General features: G+C 38.6%; 1 protein-coding gene across 5 annotated transcripts in view; it reads left to right on the forward strand.

Moving 5' to 3' along the window:
• The window catches only part of DIP2C (disco interacting protein 2 homolog C), a 310777-nt gene that overhangs the window by 264831 nt on the left and 20878 nt on the right, over positions 1–25068 (forward strand). For 3 of the 5 annotated variants that reach the window (XM_027648510.1, XM_027648511.1, XM_027648513.1), the window contains 4 exons: positions 8409–8577; positions 9520–9690; positions 16606–16635; positions 18333–18394. In XM_027648510.1, coding sequence (XP_027504311.1) covers positions 8409–8577; positions 9520–9690; positions 16606–16635; positions 18333–18394 — 432 coding nt within the window. The remainder of the gene's footprint in view (positions 1–8408; positions 8578–9519; positions 9691–16605; positions 16636–18332; positions 18395–25068) is intronic. The other 2 variants (XM_027648512.1, XM_027648514.1) reach the window with 1 other exon arrangement.

Consider the following 25068-nt stretch of genomic DNA (forward strand, 5'->3'; position numbering starts at 1 on the left):
GCGCTTTACCAATATTACCTTAAGGAAGTGGTTTTCTGGTGTCCTCTTTTTCATTCTCTAATCTGAAAGCAAGTGTAGATATCGGGGGACTTCCTCATTTGTAGGACTTAGGGATGTGATTTTTGTAGACATGTGAAGTGTGTTTTCTTGCAGGTACTTGTGTGGAAGTAGCGAAGTTATCAGGAAAAAACCAAACATTTATAGTGAAATGTGAATCAGGTTTTTTTGCTAATAACTTTAGAAATTTCTGACAGAAACTATTCTGTCAATCTCTGTACTCCAGGGAAGTTACAGTTCAGCACTGAAAGCAGGTCCATCAATTTATTTATTTTTAAGGTTAGCTGGGTTGATGCAAAGCAAAAGAACTATGGGAGTGTTAATGGAACCTGTTTTTATGAAGGCATCTTAGAGTCACAGTAGTCCAACATCTTTACTCCCTCCATAGAAAGTTCTTTGATTTTAGCAGTATTGCTATTTTTAGTTACTAAAATGAAGATAATCCAGGGCAATAAAAATACACTGGATAAACTTTGTACCAATTTACTGAATAACTGAAGGAAGTATTATTTGATAACAACTGCAACGATTTCTATTGCCCTTTTTAAAATATTTATTATTTGGTATTAAATAGAATGAAGATTAACGGTATTATCTTATTAATTCTTGATCAGTTTCTTGTGATTTAAGCTATACTTGCCCTAATGCTATTTTGGATTTTACATAGGGATTAGAGTTGCCTTTTTTTTGAAAAACTTTTTTTCAATGTCTTATTTCCCCAAAAGAAAGGTGAAAATATCTAGGCTACAGGAAAGAAAAAAACAGAAATGTTGAGTCTTTAATTAAATCACCCTGTTTTAAGTTAAATTTTTTAAATTATGATTTTTTTGAAGTCCGTTGAGTATTTCTTATATAGACTTGCATGTTCCAGCATGTCCTGATGTCAGCACTGTTAGGCCTTTGCTCTGCTGGGGGCTGAGCCAAATTTGCCCCAGTGCATTCAATGAGACCAGAGAAGGACTGAACCGTAGGAGAGTTCAGTCCTATGTATGCTTGTACAGGAAAATGTTGGAACATAGAGCATATGATGATAGAGCCATAAAACACAGATAATGTTGACCTGTCCAAAACCCAAGTAATTTGTAGTGTCCATGACTCTCCTGAATACAAAAACTTTTATTTCTTCCAAAACTACTTTTTCAACAAATAAGCATTTACTACCCTGAGGTCCTTCCCAATACTGATAGTATTCAGCCTTTTAGGAGGAGAAAATTGTTTATGACTGGCAAGTGAATTAAGGCAGCAAACCTCTGGGGGAAAGCAATCAGTGTCTATGCCCTTTGTAGCTTATAGAAGGAATAGAAAATTTTATACTATTTTCAAAGAAGAGAAAGGAAACAAGGGAGTTGAAGGAACTGAGATGAGGCCAGCAACACTCTAGTCTCATGAACCATCACGTCAATCCCTTCTTTGCCACTGATCTCCTGTTCCTATTAAACCAGAAAAACTGCGGGCTGCTAGAATTGCGATTGTCATTTGGAGAAAGCTGGCATCAGATACAGCTTCATTAATTCCACTTACAAACTTAATGCCCATTTTATTACTATTTTAAAAATGAGTATTTCTTGATGTGATAGCAAAAAATACATCCTGGAGTTTATTAGACTCCTGCTCTTCATAACTTGAAAATTTGCAACTTTGCATTTTACCCTTTGAGGTTCAGCATAACCAAATCCTGCTTAACATTTCAGCCCAGATTTCTATCTCAGAGAATTCTACTGTGTCACCACTCCCATTGACTAAATTAATATTTTTAATGGTATATGGAAATGAAGTTAGATCTTCAATTTTTGATCAATTAGGGGGTTTAGAGAGTTAAATAGGGACTCTTCATTTTAGGAGCCCATCAGGAAGAGAGATCAACCTCCTGTGCTGGGTGTGGTTAAAATGCCAAGTACGTTTTAATCCCTTTGTTAACTAGACCAAAGGAGACATTGACTAAGGAATGAAAGAAAAACTAATGTTTTATCCCCGTTGTAGGTGCTTAGACGTTGTGCTGGCCTGCTCCACTGCGGTGCCCCAGAATGCCCCATTCTGTGAGGTCAAAGCTACTTAGGAAAGCTGCTGGAGCATGGAGCCAGCCCTTTGGTAAGTTCAGAATATATTGCATAGTTTTGCAAAGTTTTTATATTTTAAGAATTTATTATTTTATGGCCTAAAGGTTATAAAATAATAAAGAAACCTTGCAAAGCAGAGCAATACATTAAAAAGAACTGTTCCCTCTAAACTGGCTGCATGCTCCAGCAGGGTTTCCTTGGAACCTTTGTCATTGAACAGCACGTCCTAGGTGTGGTGGCAGCCATCAGCCCCATGTGAGTTCACAGATTTCTAACTTCCTAATTTTAACAGGTTCTTACTCGTGACTCAATAAAAGAATACGTTATGTTTGCGTTTTTCTCTTTAATAATCTTGTTGATCCATTCTGAGAGGGTGATCCTACTATTCTGACTTGCATTGCATTACATTTTAAACTGTATTACATTCTTTAAAAGGAAAAAAAAATATTAAAAGTGTCCTCCAATGATAAAGAGTGAATTCTAAATCCTATTGTTCAGAAATGCTTCCTGAAATTAAGATGTCCCTATCTTAATGCTCCTCACTGTGGGGCAGAATGGAACATGCTTCAGTTCATTAGTGAGAATTCACTTAATTGATAGTTGCTGAGTAATGAAATAGAATAAGAATTTTCTCTCTACCTTAGACCAGCTAAGCAAACTCATATTGCAGTTCTACTTTTAATACTGGAAGATAGAATTGTCCTTATTCAAATTAAAATTAAGTTCATTAATAATTTAAAATAAATTTTATTAAGTCAGTGAGACTCAGATTGGACCAGATGAACTGAATTTTCTGGTCCATAACAGCCATGTAATAAATAGCATGAATGCTATTAAATGATCCAGGGAAGGCTTTTGAGGTAAGGTGCAGTGAAGTGGCTTTCTCCTATCCTGCTGTCTCTGTTCCATAGCATGAAGCCAAAATCCCCAGTGGTGCTGCTAGGTAGCTTCTGCAGCAAGAGACTGCAAGGTTTCTTAGTAGCCAAACAAGTGGAACTGTGCAAGAAATAAGCAAAGAATTGCAACACTAACATGAGAACTGCATTTTAGGAAACTTTGGTGTGCTAGGATTCACTATTTATTGTTACGGTTTTTAGGCTAAGTTGAAGGTACCTGGCAGGCATGCCCAATTCTGAGCCCTTTTATAGCAAATTAAAGGCAACACTGCATAAAGAAGCCTAAATGCCACATCAGAACAGGATAATTCTGACATGGGAAGTGAAGGGTGTGAACATAAGCATCTCTCATGTTTTGCAAAGTGCATACTAGGCACAGGAGGAATGAGAAGGTGCATCTGCCCACAAACTGCTGTGTGCCAGTTTCCTGGGGCTTCTTTTGCCAGTGTATGGTAATTTGTGGAAGAGGCAATTAGCATTTCTTCCACATTACAATAGGACTATTAAACCTGCCTCAAGTCTGGAAGGTTCAAGAGCAGCTGAAAGCCCTAAATCACCTTGATACATGAGTTCTGAGATGGGTTAAGAGACTGTCAGCTCTGTAGACGTGCCCATTCATGGGGGAGTAACTGAGGCAGGAGAGATGGTGATAAGGCACCACCCAAGTGGTGCTCAAGGCTGAGCAGTGGTCTTTTGCTGTACACTAGTTACACTTGTGATCTGTCTCCACCTCCCTTGTCTCTCCAGTACTGATAATTTATCTGCTTACCATGTGCAGTCGTGCTCTTAGTGCACTGTGTGCCAACTGGGCATCTTTGGACCCTGCAGGTGGTGTAAGGTCTGTTACTCATTCTCAAAAATTCCCTCTTCTGTGCACATAGTGGGTCTCCAGAACTGAAGGCTGAATTTTGTCCCAAGTCCTATGAGGCCTAAGTGAGATATATGCCCAAACACTGTCCCTGATGGCTGTCCTTCCTACAAGATCTGGTCCAGGTGATTGTGAAGACTTTTGCTCAGTCCCATGTAGGTTAACTCAGCAATGCAGACTCTTCACAGGCTTTGAATTATGGGCATGGCAACTCAATTATTTTGGACTCTACCAAATGCCCAGTTCCCATACCTGTCCCTCATCACCAAATGCCAAGTATCATCTGTAGGAATGCAGAAACTAAATGCATATACTTATGAGATTCAGCTGTGCTTACCTGCCTCCTCCAGTTAAGTGGGAAAGCAGCTCATGTCACCTGAAAAGGACAGTGATGGGTCAGTAGCCTGCCAGAACGCAATTGCAAATTTATGCAGTTGCCATTTGTCAGCATTTATTGACCTGCTGAAATTTCTGGAACTATTATAAAACCTCACACTTTACTGTTAATCTGCCTCAGCACAATATGGGGTAAGTCTCTGATTCAGTGGAACAGTTAAGTGCCAAGATGTCCTTCCAGGCATCTCCATATGCTGCCAAAACAGCCTGCCAACAGCCAGTGTTGTGATCAGATGGTACCAAAATACATCCTGGTGCATTTACCTGGAGTATTCCTGTCCTTGGGCAGCCCTTGATTAGTGCAGGCAGACAAGGCTCTTCGCTTACTGCCGAAATCCAAGGCTTTGTCAACCATGTGAATCACATGAATACTTTCTTTCCCCCAGACTGCTATGCAGGCACCTAAAAGAAGACAGCTTTTCTAAAACTGATCTTCCACCTCAGTCACCCCTGCATTTCACTCTGCATCTGCATCCCAAAAGTCATTGTGACAAGATGATGCAGGGATGCTCTGTAGTTGCTCTCCTTTTTTGTCTTCTTTTTCTCTTACTCCTTTTGAATTTTTTAAAAGTGGTGGGGACTGATAAACAGGTGTCCAGGTCTGTCAGGTAATCTCTGCAGTTCTGCACTGTGTCTGCTCCTGTTGTAAGACTTGAATCAGGAGGTGATTTCTACAGCAGTGGAAGAAGCAATCTCACTACAGTTCCTTCCCAGTATTTGCATAAGAAGTCTTGCACCTAGTCCAAAGTATCAAATATTGTTGCAATCTCAGAAAGGACAATTTAGGTTCTACAGTTTATATTTAAAACCCAAAGTTTTCCTAATATCCCACTGATCTCTTTGATGCTACAGTGTTCACCATTATTTTGTTGGTTCCCGTGTGAGAATAGCAAAGCTGACAGTTTAACTATTGTGTTTAAAGGTAAGATGGAACTGTCTTACCTTGTTCAGGGCCTCAGTTTCAGGATTAACTCTAACAAATCTAGAGTACCATGCCCAGAAGAACCTACGAAACTTCTCTACCATACCTAGAGTTACATGGAGACAGCATTGACAGAACTTCTGTAGGTTTGGAACCATATCTAGCTTTATTCAGCATCTTCAAAGCAGACTTCCACAACGGCAGTTTGTTCAAGAACATGGTCGTCTGCTTAGTGTTTGGCATTCATACTAAGCAAACAGTCTCTAAAATCTCAGAGTGATTTGAAACCACCAGAATGGTAGAAGTGTTTCAACCAGCTGTACAAAGTATTTTTTTCCTCAGCTTCTCTCCATCAAAACATTGGTGATATACAGCTTCTCAGGGGTTAACATGGGAATATGAACCTGTGAATTTTCAAGGATATGTGACCATCAGGAACATTTTGTTGCTTGGAGTGATTCACAAATTCTCCATAGTGTTTCTTAGACTGATTCAGGGAGGTGAGCCAAGTTATGGCTGACATCATGGTGACCAGGTGCTGCATAAACCACTTCAGCTGTGGAACTGGCACATTCACCCCAGAAATATGTCTTTGTAGTTCTTCTTCTGGCTCCACCAACTGCTCTAGAAAATCAGAGGATACGTATGAGTTACTAAACCACAGCTCAGTAGGCAAAGCCTGTGTTGGGCATGGTTTCCAGGCATGGTATCAGCAGTCTGTAGGTTTGTGTACTGCAGGCAAGAGCAGCACATGTCTGAGGTTCTGCACCTCAGAAAGTTTCTTTCATTCCTGCTAGATATTTCCTGCTGCTCTGCAGTTTGATCCTCCACTACACAGTATTTTTGAGGCATTAGAAAACTCAGAATAGGTACTAGCAACATCTTAATTTGTTTCAGTGTAATTGGAGTAATTGTTTTAGTCAATATCTTATCATAAGAGTATTTGTTTCCCTCAGTCTAGAGAGGTTGGGTTATTTTGAATCCAAATCCTCATGCTGAGAGGGAAAATATTTGTCTTTGGTGTAAATTTTTATTCCCAAACTCCACTATTTTTGACAATTTCCTGGTAAAATACACTTGGAATTAATTTTCTCTTTTCCTACTGAAGCAATGCAGCTTTCCTCTCCCATATTACTATGGAGATTGTGGGGGCACTTTTCACTACAGGAAGCAAGTTTGTTCTTTTGATTTTGGCTTGATTTTTGTATGTTCTGCCCAGCTGAATAAGTGGTACTTAAGGGATCTTAGTATGGTTATGAGTAATAATTCTCCCACATTTGACCATTTTGGTAACTTGTTTATTATTGTGCAGATGTTTTTTACCAGGTTGCATCAACTAGAATAGTTTGGGGACAGGGGGAAGGGTTTGATGCTTGTGTGGTTCTTGCTTGTGTGGTTACAGCTTCTTGTTTGTAAGAATTATGTATTTACCAGAGAGATCACACACCTTGATTGTTTGTGGGGCTCTAACCTTAAATTTGTGAATACGTGAGACCTTTTGGTCTTACTTCTCTGAAAATCTCAATAGAATTGGCTAAGAAAGAAAGAACAGAGTAATATTTATAGTAGGAACTGTTACTACTCCTTGGCTGTTTTGATCTGTCACTTGAGCTCAGGGCATACCCCTTTCAGGCGTGGGTAATGTCGCCAAGATCTCTTTTCACATGTTTATGCAGCACATGTTCAAGGTTCAATCATACTTTATTCTGATTCCATAAAAGCATAATGGTTCATTTGACCGCCCTGTGCTGTAGTCATCGTGTCAGCCCTAGCCCAGAACACATCACTCTGTGGCAAGTCACTGGTCATGAATCAGCAGGAGTGGCATAAATGTGGACAAGCAGTCAAAGATAAAATTTCTGCCCTGTGATAAATGAAATTGTTTGAACTGTAGTTCATACATATTCCATGACATCTTCTGGCTCGTACTCCAACAGAGACCTAAACAATTTGGATTATTAACTGCCATTAAGGCTGGACTTGGACACCTTTTATGCCTTTATTGTACCAAGTAAAGACATCCAGGTAACATAAACCTTGTTGTACATGGCACAGCTTTTGAAAGAACTCTCATCTGGATTTAGAGAGAGTGGGGGTACTCACTCAGCAAGGAGGGAACCTGTGTGAGCATCCTGTCTGCAAGAATTGCAAAAATGTGTGTCTTCTTCCTGATGTCCAGTGTTACAGAGATGCTCATATTCCTGAAAACAAAGTTGCATTTCATGTCTTACCTCAGGTGCTTGGATTTGAAAACATCAGCTTTCCTGTACCAAACTGGCATTTCAAGTTTTCAAGTCACAAATGGAATTTTCTTGTGCATCATAAATCTCGGGGGCTTTTATGGTCCTTTCTCAGAACTTCTATAATTTGGGGGTTTTACGCTGTCACCATTCCAGTTTGAAATATCTGCAGATCACAAATTGAGACGTGAGGGGACTGTAAAATTGATGGTAAATCTGCCCATGTGAGATGAGTGAACAGCATAGGACCCATGGGAAATAAAGACATCAAACTGGGAATATTTTTGCCCTTGGGGAGAATCACAGGTACCAGAGAAATTAACTCTGACAAAATTGTTTCCTCCAGGGACCCTGATAAGTGTCTTTTCTCAATACTTATGCTCTCTGGGTATCCAGTAAACAAGAGATGTAGTGTATTTGAGCTTCGAAAGTTAATAAAACTTTCACAGAAGAAATCTAAAGCCACAGGGATTGTTAAATTGGGGGCAGATTCACTCCCTTGAAAATTATTGCAAACCTCTTGCTTGCATTAGCAGGAGGCAGGTTACTTCCATATTAAGCAATCAAGTGCTCTTTTAATCAAGATGTCTTAAAATTATAAAGTCTCAATCTAAATTTTTGTCAGCAACACATAATTTTTGTTGGTATTATAATACTGCTTATTATCACCATTAATAACTGAGCTATTTTGCTCTCTTTGGTACAGTTCTAACTGCAGAGTCCACTGGAATTTTGAGTTAATTAGTAGTTTAGGAGCACATTCTGCCTGCCTTCCTCATGATTCATCATAGATTCTAAAGGTATAGCAAAAAACAGTTAAATTTCATGTTAAACTTCTGGAGCTATGGAGCACTGTAAGGCTTTACACAGTTCATCCAGTGCTGTGATAAACTATATTCTAGTGCCCCATGGCTTGTAACCGTCTGTGGACACAGGTGTTTAGTGTGTGTTAATGAATCTTGTGTCTTACAGCGTTTATTCAGGACACCAGTCTATTTTGATTCCTCCCTCAGAACTGGAGACCAATCCTGCTCTGTGGCTTCTTGCCGTGAGTCAGTACAAAGTGAGAGACACTTTTTGTTCCTATTCGGTCATGGAGCTTTGTACTAAGGGACTCGGTTCGCAAACAGAGTCGCTGAAGGTGAGTGATTCTGCTGTGCTGCACAACCTGCCGCCTGCAGGGTGGTGTTTGAGAGCCTCTCTGCTCTGCTAAATGTCTGCTGCAAGGAGAAAATCATCAGAGGGCACAAGCAGCTTCCACAGAACCCATGTTATTCCTTGCCAAAGGCTATATATGAATATCAATCAGTCTCTTTCAGATCACAGGGCTACTCAACATCAAGGAAAGGCTTTTATTTACCTAAGCTTTCTGATCTGTGTTGCAGCCTGAGTTGATAGGCAAGTGTTGGAAAACAGAGGTGTAAATGTCCAAGAGGCCCAAGGAGTATTATGTTGTATAGTGTGTTTTATGAATACCCTGATTATATGAAGTACTAATTTGATTTTGACCTCTGTAGTTAAATAATCACATTTAAAAGTACTGTGTTGTTTTAACTAGATTGTCCTCATTGTATGGGGAGGAGGGTATATCTTCCTTTTCCCCCCCAGAATTAAAAGCCAAGTAGCCAGTTAAATTTCTGAAATCATCTAAAATTTCCAGTGTGCTACTGAATTACATTAGATCTTGAGATACTGATATTTATGATGTCTCCAGCCTTTACCATCCTTGCTTAATAATTTCCTAATCAGTTTTTCCAAGTCTAGACATTGCTTCCTTTTTGCTGCTATTCACTGTCGTCTGAATTAATTTTGGGAATAGCATTCCCTCCCTTTAGAATTAGCATGCCCATAATTTCCTGCGTGCTAATGTTGAGATGACAAGCAAGTATGTGTGCTCCTCTACAGCTATTAGACTGTCATCTGGCCATCCGGCCTCCGGGAATGATGGAAATTGTACTGGTACCATAACCTCTGTTCTACTGTTCCTTTTGAATCATAATACCTGCATAATACACTTAAGTACTACTGGTTTGCATTAAATCTGCCCATTTGTGGCCTTTGTTACATTTTGACTTCTTTTTAGGCAAGGGGACTGGACCTTTCACGTGTGCGGACATGTGTAGTAGTGGCTGAAGAACGACCTCGGATAGCTCTTACTCAGTCGTTTTCAAAGTTATTTAAAGACCTTGGTCTCCATCCACGGGCTGTCAGCACATCACTTGGCTGTAGAGTTAACTTGGCAATATGTTTGCAGGTAAGATTTTTCACTCCTTAAGATCAAAGTTTTTAAGAAAATGATTTTCAGTAAGAAGCATTCACTGTATTTCCTTTGGCTGCTTGGTTGCAGACATATTAAGAAAATGCATGTGGTACTTAATGCTCTTGCATATACAGGTAGTAAATTTCTGTTACTTTGTCAACTATTCATCCCTCTCATGTTGCACTCATAGCATTTATTCTGCCCATGAATGCAATAATTCAGAAAAGCACCTAACAGTGACAGAATGCCTCTGTACTCCAAAAATATTATGTAGTTGTGTCATGTAAACTCCAATTTCCAAGTGTTTGCTTTACTATGTTGTAAAATGGATTCCTTCTCTTTATACAATACTTACAACCATTACTTAGTTAACAAAATAGGTATTTTCTGCAAACAGTTTATAGCTTAAAAAGGAAATTATTTTGCTACATCTATTTCATTCTGTTTTGATCCAATAATCAGAAGAAAATTCCCAGGGGTAATAAAGGATTTAACTTGCATTCTTGAGGAATCTTTATTGAGTCATGATTTTAAGGACTGATGGAGCACTGCAGCTATTTGATCTGAATTTCTGAATAGCCTCTAGTTTTTCATCCAGTAATAACTACACCAAGCAAATAGTTTTAGGCTGATTTAGAGTATATCGATTTATCTTCCAAAACTTTGGATGATGAAAGTTAACTTGCCTTTTTTTTTTTTTAAGATGTTCAATTTTTAATTATTTTTGCCTTATTTCTAGTTTAAATTTATCTGGTATTAAATTCAGCCATTTTTTATTTTATTGCATTTTTTGAATCTAGAATAAGAATCTCATTTCTATCATGCATCTAATACATATCTTAGTCTTCAATAAATAGATAAAGAATCTCAAGACATGCATTCCTGATCTGTGTCTCATTTTTCTGACTCTTGATCTCTTTCTGTCTTTCCAAATTTGGTTTCAGAGTTCCAGACATTATTCCTGTAACAATGCCATAGGTGTCCTACTCTGATGTAATATGATTTCTGATTTAATAACCTTTTAAGTACTAAAAGAATCATCTTCTGCATTGGCAGCTGCTTTGGCTGAGAAGTTCCATATCCATTTGGTCACCTACCATGTCTTTAACCTCTTCAAAGTCACCATCTCCCTGCAGAACTTGGCTCTACTCTGTGTGGTACATCCCACATTTCAAATCTGGCAGTTACTCCTAGTTTACATTAAGGATTTCTCATGCACGTAACATGGATACTTGCTTTGGTGTGGAAATCAGAACAGAACTTCTCAGTGACACTGCAAATAAGACATCTGTTATTGTTTTTTTCTGATTGTAAATGGTTTTTTTTATTATTATTTTATTAAAAAAATCTTGACAAATACAGGTTATGACTTCATCACAGACCAGTATGTCTGTACCTGCCTTACCCTCTTGCCCTTTCCAATGTCATTAAAGGATCTTGGCTTTCATCAGACCTTGGCTAAAAGGGACTGTGTAGTTCAGAATGTTACCAGGATATGAATACAGGAGGTATGCCACACCTCCAGTACTGCTTGCTTTCTCTCCAACTCCAGCAGAGTATCCCTACAGCACAAGGTGTCTTCAATTGTTATTATCAAGCATATGACAAGGCAAAGCTGAGCAGGGTTAAAAGTCATTCTGTGGCCCAGAGGTAGAGTTGTTTAGTTTGTCATTCTGTAATTGCTACCGTAAATATTCTCCAGGAACAAAGAAGTTTTAGAGAGAAGGGGAAAGAAGGAGGTGATGACCTACCCTCATGGCAAACAGATCAGGATGGGGGGAGCTACTTCTGAAAAGCAAATCAGCTTCTCTAGTTTCTGGTCCATGGAGGGATCAGACTTGAAAGATGCTGTAGATTACAAGGACAAAATAGCTGCAGAAGTTTGCTTGCCACTAGTGGTAGTCTCCATTTTAGGCTTGCACTAGTCTCTGGACTGTTCACAGTGGCTGTTTCACTTACAGGTCATTAATTCAGGACAAATAATAAAGTCAAGGAATGACTATAAGCAGCAGTAAGCTAGGTTCAGTGCCAAAGTAGGGCTCATTGGAAGTAACATTGTGCTCAGTCTGCCTGGGATGGAGTTAATGTTTTTCATAGAAGCCCATATGGAACTGTATTTTGGATTTGTGACTGAAGGAGTGTTGATAGCAGACCAGTGGCTGAGCTATTGCTGAACACTGCTGCACAGCATCAGGGCTTTCCCTGTTTCTGCCTCTGCCCACAGCACCAACACCCCACTGGCTCCAGCAAGTAGGCTGAGAGAGAAAGAAGCTGGGAGGGGACACAGCCAGGAAAGCTGTCCCAAGCTGACCTGGGATATGCCATGCCACGTGATGTTATACTCAGCATTAAAGAAAAAGGGCTGCTGGTCATCCAAAGTAGCCATTGTTCAGAAACTGGCTGGGCATTGTTCTGCTTGTGGGAGGTGATGAGTGATTGCTTTTGCATTACTTGGGTTTTTCTCTTTCCTTCACTCATTAAACTCTTCATCTTTACCTGTGGATTTTCTGACTTTTGCTCTTCCTGTGCTCTCTCTGTACCACTGGAAGCTGGGTGGATACTGAACTGCTGGCTGGGTCAGCCCACTACAAACATGCAGGGAAGCTGACTGCACTCAGAGAAACGGAAAGTCCTAATCAGAATGGAGTTAGGTTGGATTTTGGCTTGACTGTGTAAATCTGCCATGTGATTGTGTTGACTCCTTAGCTGAAGTTTGCTTCTTAGATGGTTCTTTACAGAATTTCTTGAAAGAGTTAGTGAATTAAACTGTTAAAGTGGGTAAATCTCTGAAGGAAGATTATTAATGAATTAATTATGAATTTAAGAAGAGCACAGAATGAGAGCCTTGAGTGAGATGGTTAAACAGCCTGGCTGATCATACAGCTTAGTGCCAGGGATCATTGAGTTCTACTAAGATGTGGCATCTCAGTCCATAGGACAAACTAAAAACCAAACACTTTCTAAAGAGTGGTGTGGCTGGAATGAAGAAAAGCCATTTCAGGACAGCCTATATTTAGTAGCATTACCCTCCCAAGTGGAATGGTTTTTGAAGCATTTGAGACAAGGCTTGTTTGGCAAGTTTTAAAGGTGTTTGAAAAATTACGAAAGATTTTACTTACAAGCATCACCACAAAACATGTCATTTGGTGGAGAATATAAAGATAGAGGATTACATCCTTTGAAGTATCTGGCAGTAGACACTGCCAAAGACTGGATACTGAATTAGGCTGGATGCTCTTTCCAAACTGTCTGGAAGGTTATGACTAGTGGTATTCCAGAATAGTTTGTGAGCTATTCTGTTTTCTCAGCTGAGGAACAGAATGAATTTTAATTCTTGATCAACACTGTTCCTGAAATTAGCATTGTCTTCGATATGTTCCAGAAATGGGTTATGATTTCTGGATTCTTCACACTGCATAAAAATACTTCTCAAGATATTTGAGTCAACAGCATCTGTCTTTGCTTTTTTATTTCCAAGTTGTCATCCATGAGATCAGCATGTGGTTCCTGGAGCACCATCTTCCACAGGGATAACTGTGATCCAGCCCATTCTGCAGTCTTCCTAAAATATGTATCTACTAATCACATTATTAAACATATCTCAGTGTTTAGCTGTTGATCCTTACCAGCAAAAAGCCTGTCCAGGGTTCTTCTCTAAGGGCTGCCTCTAACACAACTTGGATATTATATTTGATACCTTCTTCATTTCCAATTTTGTGGGCAAATTCAAGACTCAAGTGTTTCAAAGGAAAGGTATCCTGGTTTTTCAAAAAAAACTTTTGCTTTTTACTGTTCCTCTCTCCAAAAAGAAGAGGAGGAGGGTGTGTATGTACATGTATGTCTCTGTGTGCGTGTATAAAGACTTCATAGCAGAATTTAATGTTTTATTGAAGATTACTCTAAAAAGCAAATCATTATGATAATCCCTTTGGTACAAATTATCTTAATTTCCAGATTGAGATCACTGACAGACTAATGCATTGTCATTTGTATTTATTTCCTTTCAAATTTAGAGCAAATTTAGTATGTTTCCTTTGAGGCAGTCATTTTGGACCAGATTTTTAGAGATGTCCTTTTGGAAATAAATAATCCCCTCCATCTTTAGGCACTTAAATATTATTAATATCTGACCTTTCATGGCTGTATAGTCACAGATAATGGTCTAGGGATTTCTGAGATGAAAAGATTGCATCCAGCATATTTTAATTCTCATTAACCAGCATCTTAGCATTCTCAAGAGAGAGAGAAAAATAGATATGAAAAGTAGCCTGTTTCTTACAACAGCACAGATGGTTCTCTAGGATTTTAGTTAATTTCCATTTAAACACTTGGAATAAATATTTTCATTTTATTCAACCTTCTATTCAATTTCAGCTGAAGGAAAACTTTTAGAAGTTGTTCATTTTCCTTAGTTAACCCTGAAAATGTACTAACAAGTCTGTCCAAACTAGGGCAGGAGAAAAGGATTTATCTTGCTTCTTTTATGTCTCCTCTAACTAAGACTGCAAGGTTAAGTGAGTTATCCCGTATCCATCTATAGCCAGTAGAATCATAGAAATACTTCAATAGGCAGTTTGATTCAGCCTGTCTCAGGTGCCCATCTTGGGGTACAATTCATCACTATCAGGAGACACTTCTTACCTTATACTGCATGCTTTCTTCTTTGATGGCTGAAGTTACATGAAGTGAACCCCTTCCTCATTATCTAGCAAAGGAATCTTTGTTAGTCAGTTTAAGGATTAAAGTTAATACTTCTTTTTACTTAGTGATAGATTACACCTTTTGAGCATCTTCCATATTAAAAGTAATAAAGGGTAGGTCTGCGAAGAGTGCAGCAGGAGACCATGCACTTTGTCAGAGGTATGATTCACATTTAGCAATGTACTATAACTCTGAGTGAGTTCCCTCAGATTCTGTTTTCCCACCTTTACTATGAGCCATGCCACAAAGTTCTTTTCACAGCTCCAGCTGCTGTGCTTGTGTATGTGAGTTTGCCAAGTGTACACCAAAAATTCCTTTTCTGAGCATCACTGGAGCAGAAGTAGACTCAGGGTAAACACCAAGACCACATCCTTAGATATCTAAACAAAACCCAAAACATAGGCTTTTTTAAATTCCTAGGACTTCTGATTGCCCTGATTCCTGATTTTTAACTCTGGGGAGGGAAGTAGGGGAGAGCATGCAGCTTGGCCTTTAACTTCAGTGGAAATTAGTTGTGGACTGAGTCCTTGCATGTGGTCAGCCCTACAGCTGACTTGTTGGGGTAGTTATTCAGGCAGTTAGACCTGCAGTGTTTTCCCAGAGAATAAAAGCCTGGCATATTGAAGAGGTTTGCACAGACCCAAGGATGGTTCACCAGTGGCAGCCTATGCATGGGCAGGAGAAATATTTAGTCCAAGAGATGTGACTTATGATATACTTGTTTTCAGACAGAAAATTATCTTTGTCCCATTCTGTTTCCTTGAACACTACCTAGCATATCCTGAGTAAGGATCAGATAACACCCAAAGTTGTGTTGTTTCTTTCCTGTTACCAGCATTACAAATGCTCTCTGTCTCACAAAATAAATGTACACAGGCAAATTGAGTCACTCTGGTCTTGGCTAAGACTCTTCTTCTTTTGAAACACTTTCAGAGTATCCCAGCTGCAGCTGGCTGCAGAAGGACATGGCTGATACTTCAACTGCTCAAGCCATTCTGTAGTTAGGAGCCATATAAGACTCTGGTACTCTCAAAGTCCTTTCTGGGACCTGCAGTGTAGTCACATGCAATGAATTATGTAACTGCAGGATTTCAGCAGTTCTCCTGCATTCTTGCAGTTACACTGCAGTGTTCAACCTGAATTATTAGCAATACTATTTTGGGGCATCAGTGTAATAAGCAGATCTGTCCTATTTTTTTAAATGTTTCATCTTCCTCTGCATCCAAAATAAACCTATTTTAAGATGCTGCTGTGGCAGATGATGCTGCAGTTTTTAACTCTGCTGGCATTCAGAAGTTTGATGAGAAGGATGTGGGATGCTGGTGCTTTTAGAGCTGTTTGTTTTCACAAGTCATAGGGCAAACCCTACTGCAGCCTTCTGCTATTAGATGCTCCCCATGATAGTAGTGGCTTAGGACTAGTCAGCACAGAGGTTTTTGTTGTCTCTTTGCTGCATTATCATTCATGGTGAAGTACTGACAGGTTTTTATCAGCTTTTAATTTTACTGTTCTTTATATGTATTACACTGTTTACCATAGAAAATAGATTAAGAATGAAGAATTATTGGGCTATGAAGTGACTCCATTTATTTATGGTCTTGTAGTTAGACTGTGCACGAAGCCTTTATTTTGTTTAACTTTAGGATCAGGTTAATCTATATGCAAGAAGGTGTAACTATCTTTCTCCATTGTATACTAATCTTATGTTTTTCCAAAAAGAAAACTTACCTTTGATTTCCAGAGGACATCGCTTACAAACTTCTATTAGTAGTGAAATGGCAGACCTGGAACTCAATCTCAATGTATGTGCATTAAAATAGCAGGGCCACAATATTTAATAACTTCGAAAACAAAAGCAACAAAAACCCCCAGTGTTAGACACGTTTTCCACTAACAACATTGTCTGTAGTGTCCTAAAACCATTTAAGTCTGTTTGTCCAAGGTTAGCAGTCTACAGCTGTCTCTTCTGTTGCTCTACTAAAATGTTGACACCTCATTTTTTACTTTTTTTAACCTTTAATGGTATAATGGTTAATTTGTAAAATTCCTGTATTTGACATTGTTTTTCTTTTTATTTTACTCCCTGCTTTTTGCATTCTCCTCTTTTTATTTTCTCCCACCCTTCATTCCCATTTTTTTATTATTATTTTCGTCTTGTGTTACCTTCTTTCCTTCTCTCCCTTATCCCTGCTATTCCTGCTGCTATAGCCTCACAGGCTGGGGAAGCTGGCCGAGCAGGTAGGGGATTTTCATGTTCCCTCAATACCCACCTATCAGCTTCCAACAGTGGGACAGACTAGAAATTGAGTCTGGAGATTTGGGGATTTTCAGATCCTTCTATGAAATCATAAATAAGTCCAGTACAGCTTTATCTGGATGCAAGTTTCATCAAATATTATCTGTCCATTGTAACTATTTCATTCACACTGAAAATAATAAATACCATAGTGATTGTCTTTGATTTTCAAACTTGACTGTTTCCATTATTTTACAAATCAATTCAGGTTTAGTTTTATTTTTAAAGATAACCAACTTTTCCTTGGTTTTGTTTTTTTCTTTTTAACATTGCATATATTTCAAATAAGCTCTCCACTCAGCACTAGTCTGTTACACTGCTGAGTTTACTAGTAGACTGAAACTCGTGTCGTTAATAGCTAGAGAGGATATTGTATCTTGTATTGTGTATAACAAGCTAAAGAGGCTAACATGCATGTGCAGCTCTATTACTCTTGTTTTCCTCTGGTGGTGGGTCATAATCAGTACCTGTACAGTAAGTATCAGTTGGTAGTGGTAACTCTTTTCCCCTTTAGATACAAAAATTAGCTATTTGTGGATGTCTTTTGCGATTTTTGGTGCTCAAAAATTGTGAAACTATCAGCCAGCATTGCAGAAATGTAAAATTTAGTCCTAGATATTCCTAATGTGAAGAATTATACTCTACGTTATGTCCCAAATAGGACAGAAATCATAAGGAGTTGATGTTGCCTGCTATTTAAAGTAGTAAACATCTAAATAACTGATAAAGGAATTTGTGCACCTGAAGTTCACCAGGGTTAGGTTAATTTCTCTGCTGAAAAGAAAATTTCTAAGTTCCAGTGTTCCAAAGTGGAGTTGTGCTTTTTTTCTAGCTTTCTGCTTAGCAGTAGCATGAGGTTTGCAGCAGAGAGAAGAGCCCTAGCCTGGAGCATCGAGAATTCACATGATGTTCAGTGGTGATGAGTTTGAAGTTTTGGATAAGGGCATATCATAGCAGGCTACAAAACTGCAGAAAAGCTGTGGGTGGAAAGGCCTAAAGACTGTATCATCTCTTCATGGAAGGAAACTAAAATTAGTCTGCCGCTTTTCAAGTAACTAAATATTGTGACATAAAGCAAGGGTTTAAATTATGCAGTGGAAGACTGAAAAGGAACAGAATAATTGCTTACAGACCTTCAGTCCAGATTGGTTCATGTCATGCGTGCTACCTTTACTATCTTTAGCTTCAAGTATATTCTCTGTTGCATGTATGGAAGACTTTCAGTAAACCATGCTTCACATTCCTGACCATGTGCTTCTGCCATTAAACTGTGTCTCCTCAGCAATTTCCGCCTTCCTTTATATGGCAAAATGTGTTTAACATGTTTTGTATGTATCCATGTGCTGATTACTTGGCCTTTTGTAGCAAATAAAACCTATGTTGACATGTGTTGGTTAAGTAGTTTGACTGCTTGATGTTCTCCCGACCCCCAAGGTAACATGTACCTGATGGTAGGTATGTTTTCCAGTGCTTGTTCTGATTCTGTAAAGCTGAGCTTTGATTGATGAATTGCTTAAATATAACTTGTCATTTGATTAGCATAATTAGCACTGGAATTAACGTTTGGTTATCTGGGGGGGTAAAACTCTTTTCTTCTCCCAGCCTTCAGGTTCTGATTAGCTGATGTTGTTGTTTACAGGGAACATCTGGACCAGATCCCACCACAGTGTATGTTGATATGAGGGCACTGAGGCATGACAGGTCGGAACCACCTTTTTCTTTTTCTCTAATACGCACAATTAACAGACTTTCTAACAAGAAAACTACTTACAGCACACTTCAAAGACCCTGGAAACCTTTGTAGTTCTCATTTTGTTCTAACTCCCACCAGCGAGCAGACATAGACATTCTGTGATTCTAGGATTCTGTATTAGTTGGTTGGTTAATTTTACCATTGATAAAACTGAAGCATATGACATCACCACTACAATGACTAATAGGATTCCCTGCCTTTATTGCCATCAGGATTTCATGACACTTGTATTCAGGTAGTGGACCCCAACCAGTCCATAGGAATTGAAGTTCTGTTGGGCCTCTTAGCTTCACAGAGGTGTTTCTCCTGGGTTGGCAACTGTTAGACAGGGAGGAGACCACGGGGGGGGGGGGGTTGCTGCAATTCTTAATGCTGTTGGACTATGAGGGGATGGATTACTGGCTTCAGCCACTGTGAGCAACCACATTCTGTATTTGTGGGCATTTTCCAGTTTAGTGTTAGATCTGTACACAAGAAGTGAGGACTTAGCGACTGGATGGAAACTTGAGATTTCACGTGCAACTTTAAAAACTACCCATGCACACATGTTTCAGTTTTCCAATAATCTGGTCAAAATGATAGCAGGAGTCTTTATAAAACTGTAACAAAAGAAAAAGTTTTCTATGAACTCTGGAAAAGGAGAACATTTAGTTAACAGTCCTGGTTCCCTTAAAAAAAATCATTATCCAAATAGGGCTTTTTTTCTGTTATTTTTCTTTCATCCTTCTTAAAAGCTTAACAGAGAATTTGCTCCCCTTAGGTGAACACCACCTTTGGCTATATCAAAGTGACCCACTCAGCTCACAGAGTGCAAACCTCAGGACACTGCAGGCCCAAATTACCCCCTGGGTGGTTAAGTCAGATACACATACACATATTTTCTTGTTGCACATTGAGTTTGGCAGGTAGAAGAAAGAAGCTGCAAGATACTTGACTCACTGTTTCTTTATTCCTTTTGCACACAATGTTATCAATGAAAACACTTATGTTTGATCTGTCCTTTGGAATTACAACTATCTGCATAACCCAGCCCCAGAAACTTGGGGTTCCTGGAGCAGCAACTGCAGTGCTGTGGAGAGACAGTTCGTGGTCATACTCAACCTAGAAGAAAAAAAGGCCTTTTCTATAGAAAGAGAAAGCAACATTTACAGTTAGTAAAAATAATATATAATAAAAATAAGTGTATATATAGAAGAATTAAGATTTACTGTTTGTAAAAGTTGCATAAACCATGGGTATATGCCTTAATATGTCATTGAGAAGTAGGCATCATTATCAAAATCAGACTTTGCAGTGTCTTAATTTATACTTAGTGACAAGTTCTACAGAACATAAAAGATGATCTTTAAAGTTGGTTCTCATATTGTGGTAATGTAGATTTTAATTTGATGGATTAAAGCTGTGCCTCATTTACCCAATCCTGTGGAATTTAGAATTAGATTCATGGGTCATAAATTAGGGAAGAAAACAACTTTATTTGACAAAGTCTCTTCACACTTGCTGCTTCTAACCATTTTAGTAGAACTGAATGTCCCTAGTACTAAACAATAACTGAAAGATTGCTGTACATCACTGTGAGACTGTGTACTAACAACCCACTGAGTCTTTGCAGGCCAGTTAGTCCCCCAACAATATGAAAAATTTACACTGTACACTTAATGTGGGAAAATGTTTTTCATCATTTATATTTTAGAGTAGGTTTTCCAAAATTTGAAAAAGACTGAACGTAATTTTTTTTTTCTTGGCATGATAACACTTTCTAGTTGCTTCAAAAAACAGCTGCAGTTCATCTCTGAAATGATTCGAATCCTATTCACATCTATAAAAATAATAATCAATTTTAATACAACTATTTCAAGCTCATCCGGTAATGATGTATTCGCATACTTCACAGCTTAGGAAAATGTCATTTTTTTATAGGAGTTTAGGTAAAAATACCTGTGCTATGTACAGTCTGTGTGAAGATCTAGGGTGGTTGGTCAACCAAACTAGACAGTTCCTCCCAGCTGTTACTGGATTTGCATGATTTGCTTCCTAGATGAGGGTGGAGTTTTTCAAACACCTTTTTGTGTGTCTCTGTGTGGTTTTGAGCTACCAGCCCCTTGGTTTAGCTGCTGGGACTCTGACCATAGTACTGGGCTCACCTGGAAGTTCAGGAAACTTGTACCAAGGGGTGCAACCACTTGGTCAGTGGCTGGCATCAGTTCTGATACTGGAAAAAGGCTTGACTGCCTGACTGTGAGCATCTAATGCAGTTCTAGATGCTACAGCTACTCCAGCAGGGTCTCCCATGGAGCTCACATTGTATTTGCTAGCCCAAATGAGATGTCCCAGGCACCCTGTACTGTCTCAAATAGCATTAGGATACCTTTCTTTTTGGAAATTGAGTAGCATCCTAAAAGCAAGAATATACAGCTCTGGCTTGCTCTTGGTGGCAGGTCATCAGTTTTGTTGTACTTGGCATCTTACTGATTTTCTAAAAGTCAGAGCGTCCTCAGGATGGCCAAGAAAGAGTGAGCAAACACAGGCAAGTCCCACGCGGGCTTTTAATAAAAAACAGGAGAAGACTCCTGAGTTATCCACCAAGTGGGTGATATGCCTCTGCACTGCAGTGAAGTGCAGTTTAGAGAGGTTAACTCAGGTCCAAAAAGCAAAGTAGGTGGATTAATGCTTCCTGGTGCATGATCTGGCATCTACAGGGAGGGCAGAGGCAGCAGAACTCCAGGCATGAGCATCCTGTCAGGTCATTGCTGCATTTCTCTGCCTCTGGGAAAACAATTTTATTCCCATTCCACCACAAAAGAGAAAAATGAATAGAATAAATATATACATATTCTTGTCCTGCTATCTAAAGTGCTGGTTTTCAGATCATTCCATCATCATTTTAGGCCAGTCATGTCCTCCTCAGAAAGTTTTTCAAGTGGTTAGGTGCAAGATACCTAAATATGCTAAAAGCTGAGAAGTGCTTGGAAGATAAAAGAGAAAGAGAGAAAGCCTTTTCTCATCATATCAAAACACCCTATACTTAAAAGTTGTTGGCTTTGTTAGCATTTGAAGCCTTGTGTACCAGTAAAGATGTACGTTTAAAGCCCAAGCATCCCTCTTATCAAGATTGTTCTAAAACAATATGTACATATGTTTATAAAATTAAAAATATCCAGCAAAAATATGTATATATGATATTAATAGAAACATTTCATAGCCTCCTCATCCTTAACAGTGAATTAGTTCTTGGTAGAAAAATTATTTAATGGCAAAACAAACCAATTCATCAAACTGAGAATAGACCTCGTGTGATTCCAAAATATTTTTTTCTTTCACAGGGCAAAAACATTTTTAATTGTCCTGCAGCAGGTCAGACAGGATTTTCAAGTGTTTCAACATATTTGCGAATATCCTAAACCATATTTTCTTTTAGAATCATTCAAAGATGTTTTCAAAATGTTGCTGTTTTAATCTGCTAATTTAGATTTTGAAATTATCTTGAAACTAAACTGGTATGAATAAGGAATAAAATAGGATGAAAATCATTGAAATATTTTGACTGTTTTGAATTTTTTTCTCTGATTTTTGACATTGGCATTTCTTTTCCTGTGTATCTGTATCTTTCATATTTTAAATGCTGTATGGAGGATTTCCTCAGAAATTTTAAATAGTGAGCTGAAGGATCCATATGGTGATGGCTGAGGGAGATCATTGATATTCTCCTAAAGTTTCAATTCCATGCAAATCCTGTAAAGATAAACATCTGCTTGCATCCTAATATTCTCCTCTATAGCAAAATCTTATCCATAAAGAAAAAAAAAGAATATGAAAACCACCATTCTGCCCTAAATGGAGCAAGAAAAAAATCTACTTAGATATCAGAGTTTATTTTAAAAGGACAGGAAAAGTACAGGGTGTATTTCTGTTCAAGTTATTAATTTTTGAGTCTCACTGTTATTCAATGTATGCCTTGTGATATCTATATTCTCTCATTTAAATACTCCCACTCCATCATTAGAACAATTATTTTAACCTGATTACCCTCTCTATTTATTAAATAAGCAGTCTGTGGAGCTGCACAAATAGGTGTCTTCTCATGTGGTCACTGACATTTTCTTGGAATGATGCAAATTAGTCTATCTCTTGAAAAAAAAGTGACCTTGTATATATTTAAGTCATTAGCAGACTTGATTTCTTAGGAAGTCATTTGTACACTGTGCTAAGCCTAATATTTATTTTTGGATTTTGGGGGTATTCAGAGTCCTCTGAACGTCCTTCAGTGTCTTCCTGAGAAAGGTGATTTCAGAGGATGGAAATTCTGAATCTCATTCCCCAAGAAAAGAGGGAACACTCGTAGTGTTTCAAAGATATGAGAAAACAGTTACTTAGGATTTATTTTTATAGATTACTTATACACTGAGCCCAGACTCAAATCCAGGCTCTGCCAAAAGGAATCAGTTAAGGCTTTGGCTTCATTTTAATATATTCCAGCATTTCAGACTTCATGCAGGAGCAAAAAAATAGCCTTTTATTCTGGCTGTCAGTTGTTTATCCTTCTCCTCTGTATTTTACTGAAACTTTCATGTTGTGTATACATTGTTTTGGGTAATACCAAGCAACAAAGCCACAGGAGCTTTTTTATTTTATTCTCAAACACTTCTATTCCATCTACCTTGAAAAATACTCTTATTACAGGGTTACCAGACAAAAAACTACTTAGCTAAATTGTTGGCTAAGCTGTAGCCACAGCAGTGCTCTGTAGCACAGTCACGGCGTGGAGGAGAACCATTTTATAGTCACATAGTAGGGAAAAGAGTTGGGGGGGAGGTGTGTCAGAAGGAGACATGCTAATGGAAGTGACAGTAAAATAGTTACCTTCTGTGAAACTTTAATTGATTAATCATACTTGAAAGCCAATGGTTGCAAAAGAGGAACTTTGAAGAGTGCTCCCTTGATGCTGGAGAGCAGGGCTTTTCCAGCTCCTTTCCAGCCTACAAAACCCAGTTACAGCTTCAAGAAAATCCCAGTCCTCAATTATTCACTGTGTGGGGTCCAAAGGGGTAGTTTAAATCTATTATTACACTCTTTTGATACCCAGTCACCTTTTCCCTTGCAGAGAAATTGGGTAGGGAAAAGGCATAGAGTATTTTGAGATGTAAAGTGCTACATACCTGGTAAACTGTTCAAAACATAGACACCCCCCAGCACCAGCCTCAGAATGCTTTGCAATAAGCTTGTTTTGCAAATGGAATTGTCAAGTACTGCCTCCAACACCACCATTCTGGCCATTTTGAGATTCAAAGATCTTCTCATATGGGTGGCTCCAATTCCAAGTTTCACACATCACTCCTACTTTTTTTAGGATTGTCTGTTGCTTTACCTGTTTAGGGGTTTTCTGTTATCTGTAGAAAAAGGTTTTTTCATAAAAAAGGGAAAAGACTTCTACCCCTATGAAGTCAATAGAGGTAACTCAGTTAGAGGAGGAGGACCCGAGGTCTTTAAAATAAAACCTGAGTCCCTCAAAGATATAAGTATGGTAAGAAATGGTGCAGTTTGGTTTTGAGGAGTCTGTAGAAATGCCTGACTTTTGCGCAGTTTGCCGTTAATTTACTGAATCTCGTTTGAGAGTTTAGGCTGTTTGTCATGGTGTTGGCAAAACTCTCCTTCATGTTTTTGCTCAGAAGATACAACCTTTGCCTTTTAGCAGCATTGGGGTTTTTTTCTGCCATGCAAACACTGCTATCTCAGAAATCCCCTTGGCACTGTTTCGGATCTATGGGAAACATATCTCCCAGAAAGAAAAGTTAATTTGGACTGATAAGCATCATATGAACACTTCTAATTCTGACTTGTAGGAGAAGTCCTTGTCTGCCTAGAATGGAGGAAGGGTTCTCTCTTGCTGTTCCTGAGTGTACTGGGGAACAAACTAAGAGAGTTGTTCAACGTCTATGTGCTGAATAGTGAGTTACTAGGAATAAAGCTGGTGACCTGGAAAACTGAAGAGGAGCAAATATTTTTTAAGAAATTGCAGTGTTTCCACATAAGAATTGAATTATAACAAAATTTGTAAATGTATCTATTTAAAGAACTTTGAAAGATGCTTCGTTTTTCCGGGCAATAACACAGCTTCTGTTGCAGGGCAGGAGAAAGGCAGAAACATCCAATAACTATGGGGGTGGGAACCCTACAAAGTAATTGGTTTGCTTTCTAAGGCAAGATTACTAGCTATTGAAGTATTTCCTCCCTTGAAACAGGTCTGTTTCTTCCTTGATAAAGTCATCTTCAAGGGATAAGTATTTTATTACTTTAGTGGAACAGGACAATAGGAGTTGGCTCTAAATACGGTTTTTGAGAGAGGATGTGGTTTAGCATACTTTAACTAGAAATCAAGAAATTCCAGTTATATTTCCCTGGAGGGCTTAGGGGAAAGAGAATACTGTTATGTGTACCAAGTAAGACAAAGACAAAGGAAAAACGAAAAGCTGCAGCCTTCCAGGAAAGTAGGTGAACTGCAGTTGAACATTTGTGTTGTTGTCTGCAAGTGCCATTTACATGTCATTCTTCAAGTACAAGTAAAAGAACTAAATGGAAAATGTTTCCATTTTCCTTTGTTTTTCCAAACCAGTTTTTAACTTCC

Source organism: Corapipo altera, unplaced genomic scaffold, assembly GCF_003945725.1.
Source record: "Corapipo altera isolate COAL_440 unplaced genomic scaffold, ASM394572v1 47, whole genome shotgun sequence".
Lineage (NCBI taxonomy): Eukaryota > Metazoa > Chordata > Aves > Passeriformes > Pipridae > Corapipo > Corapipo altera.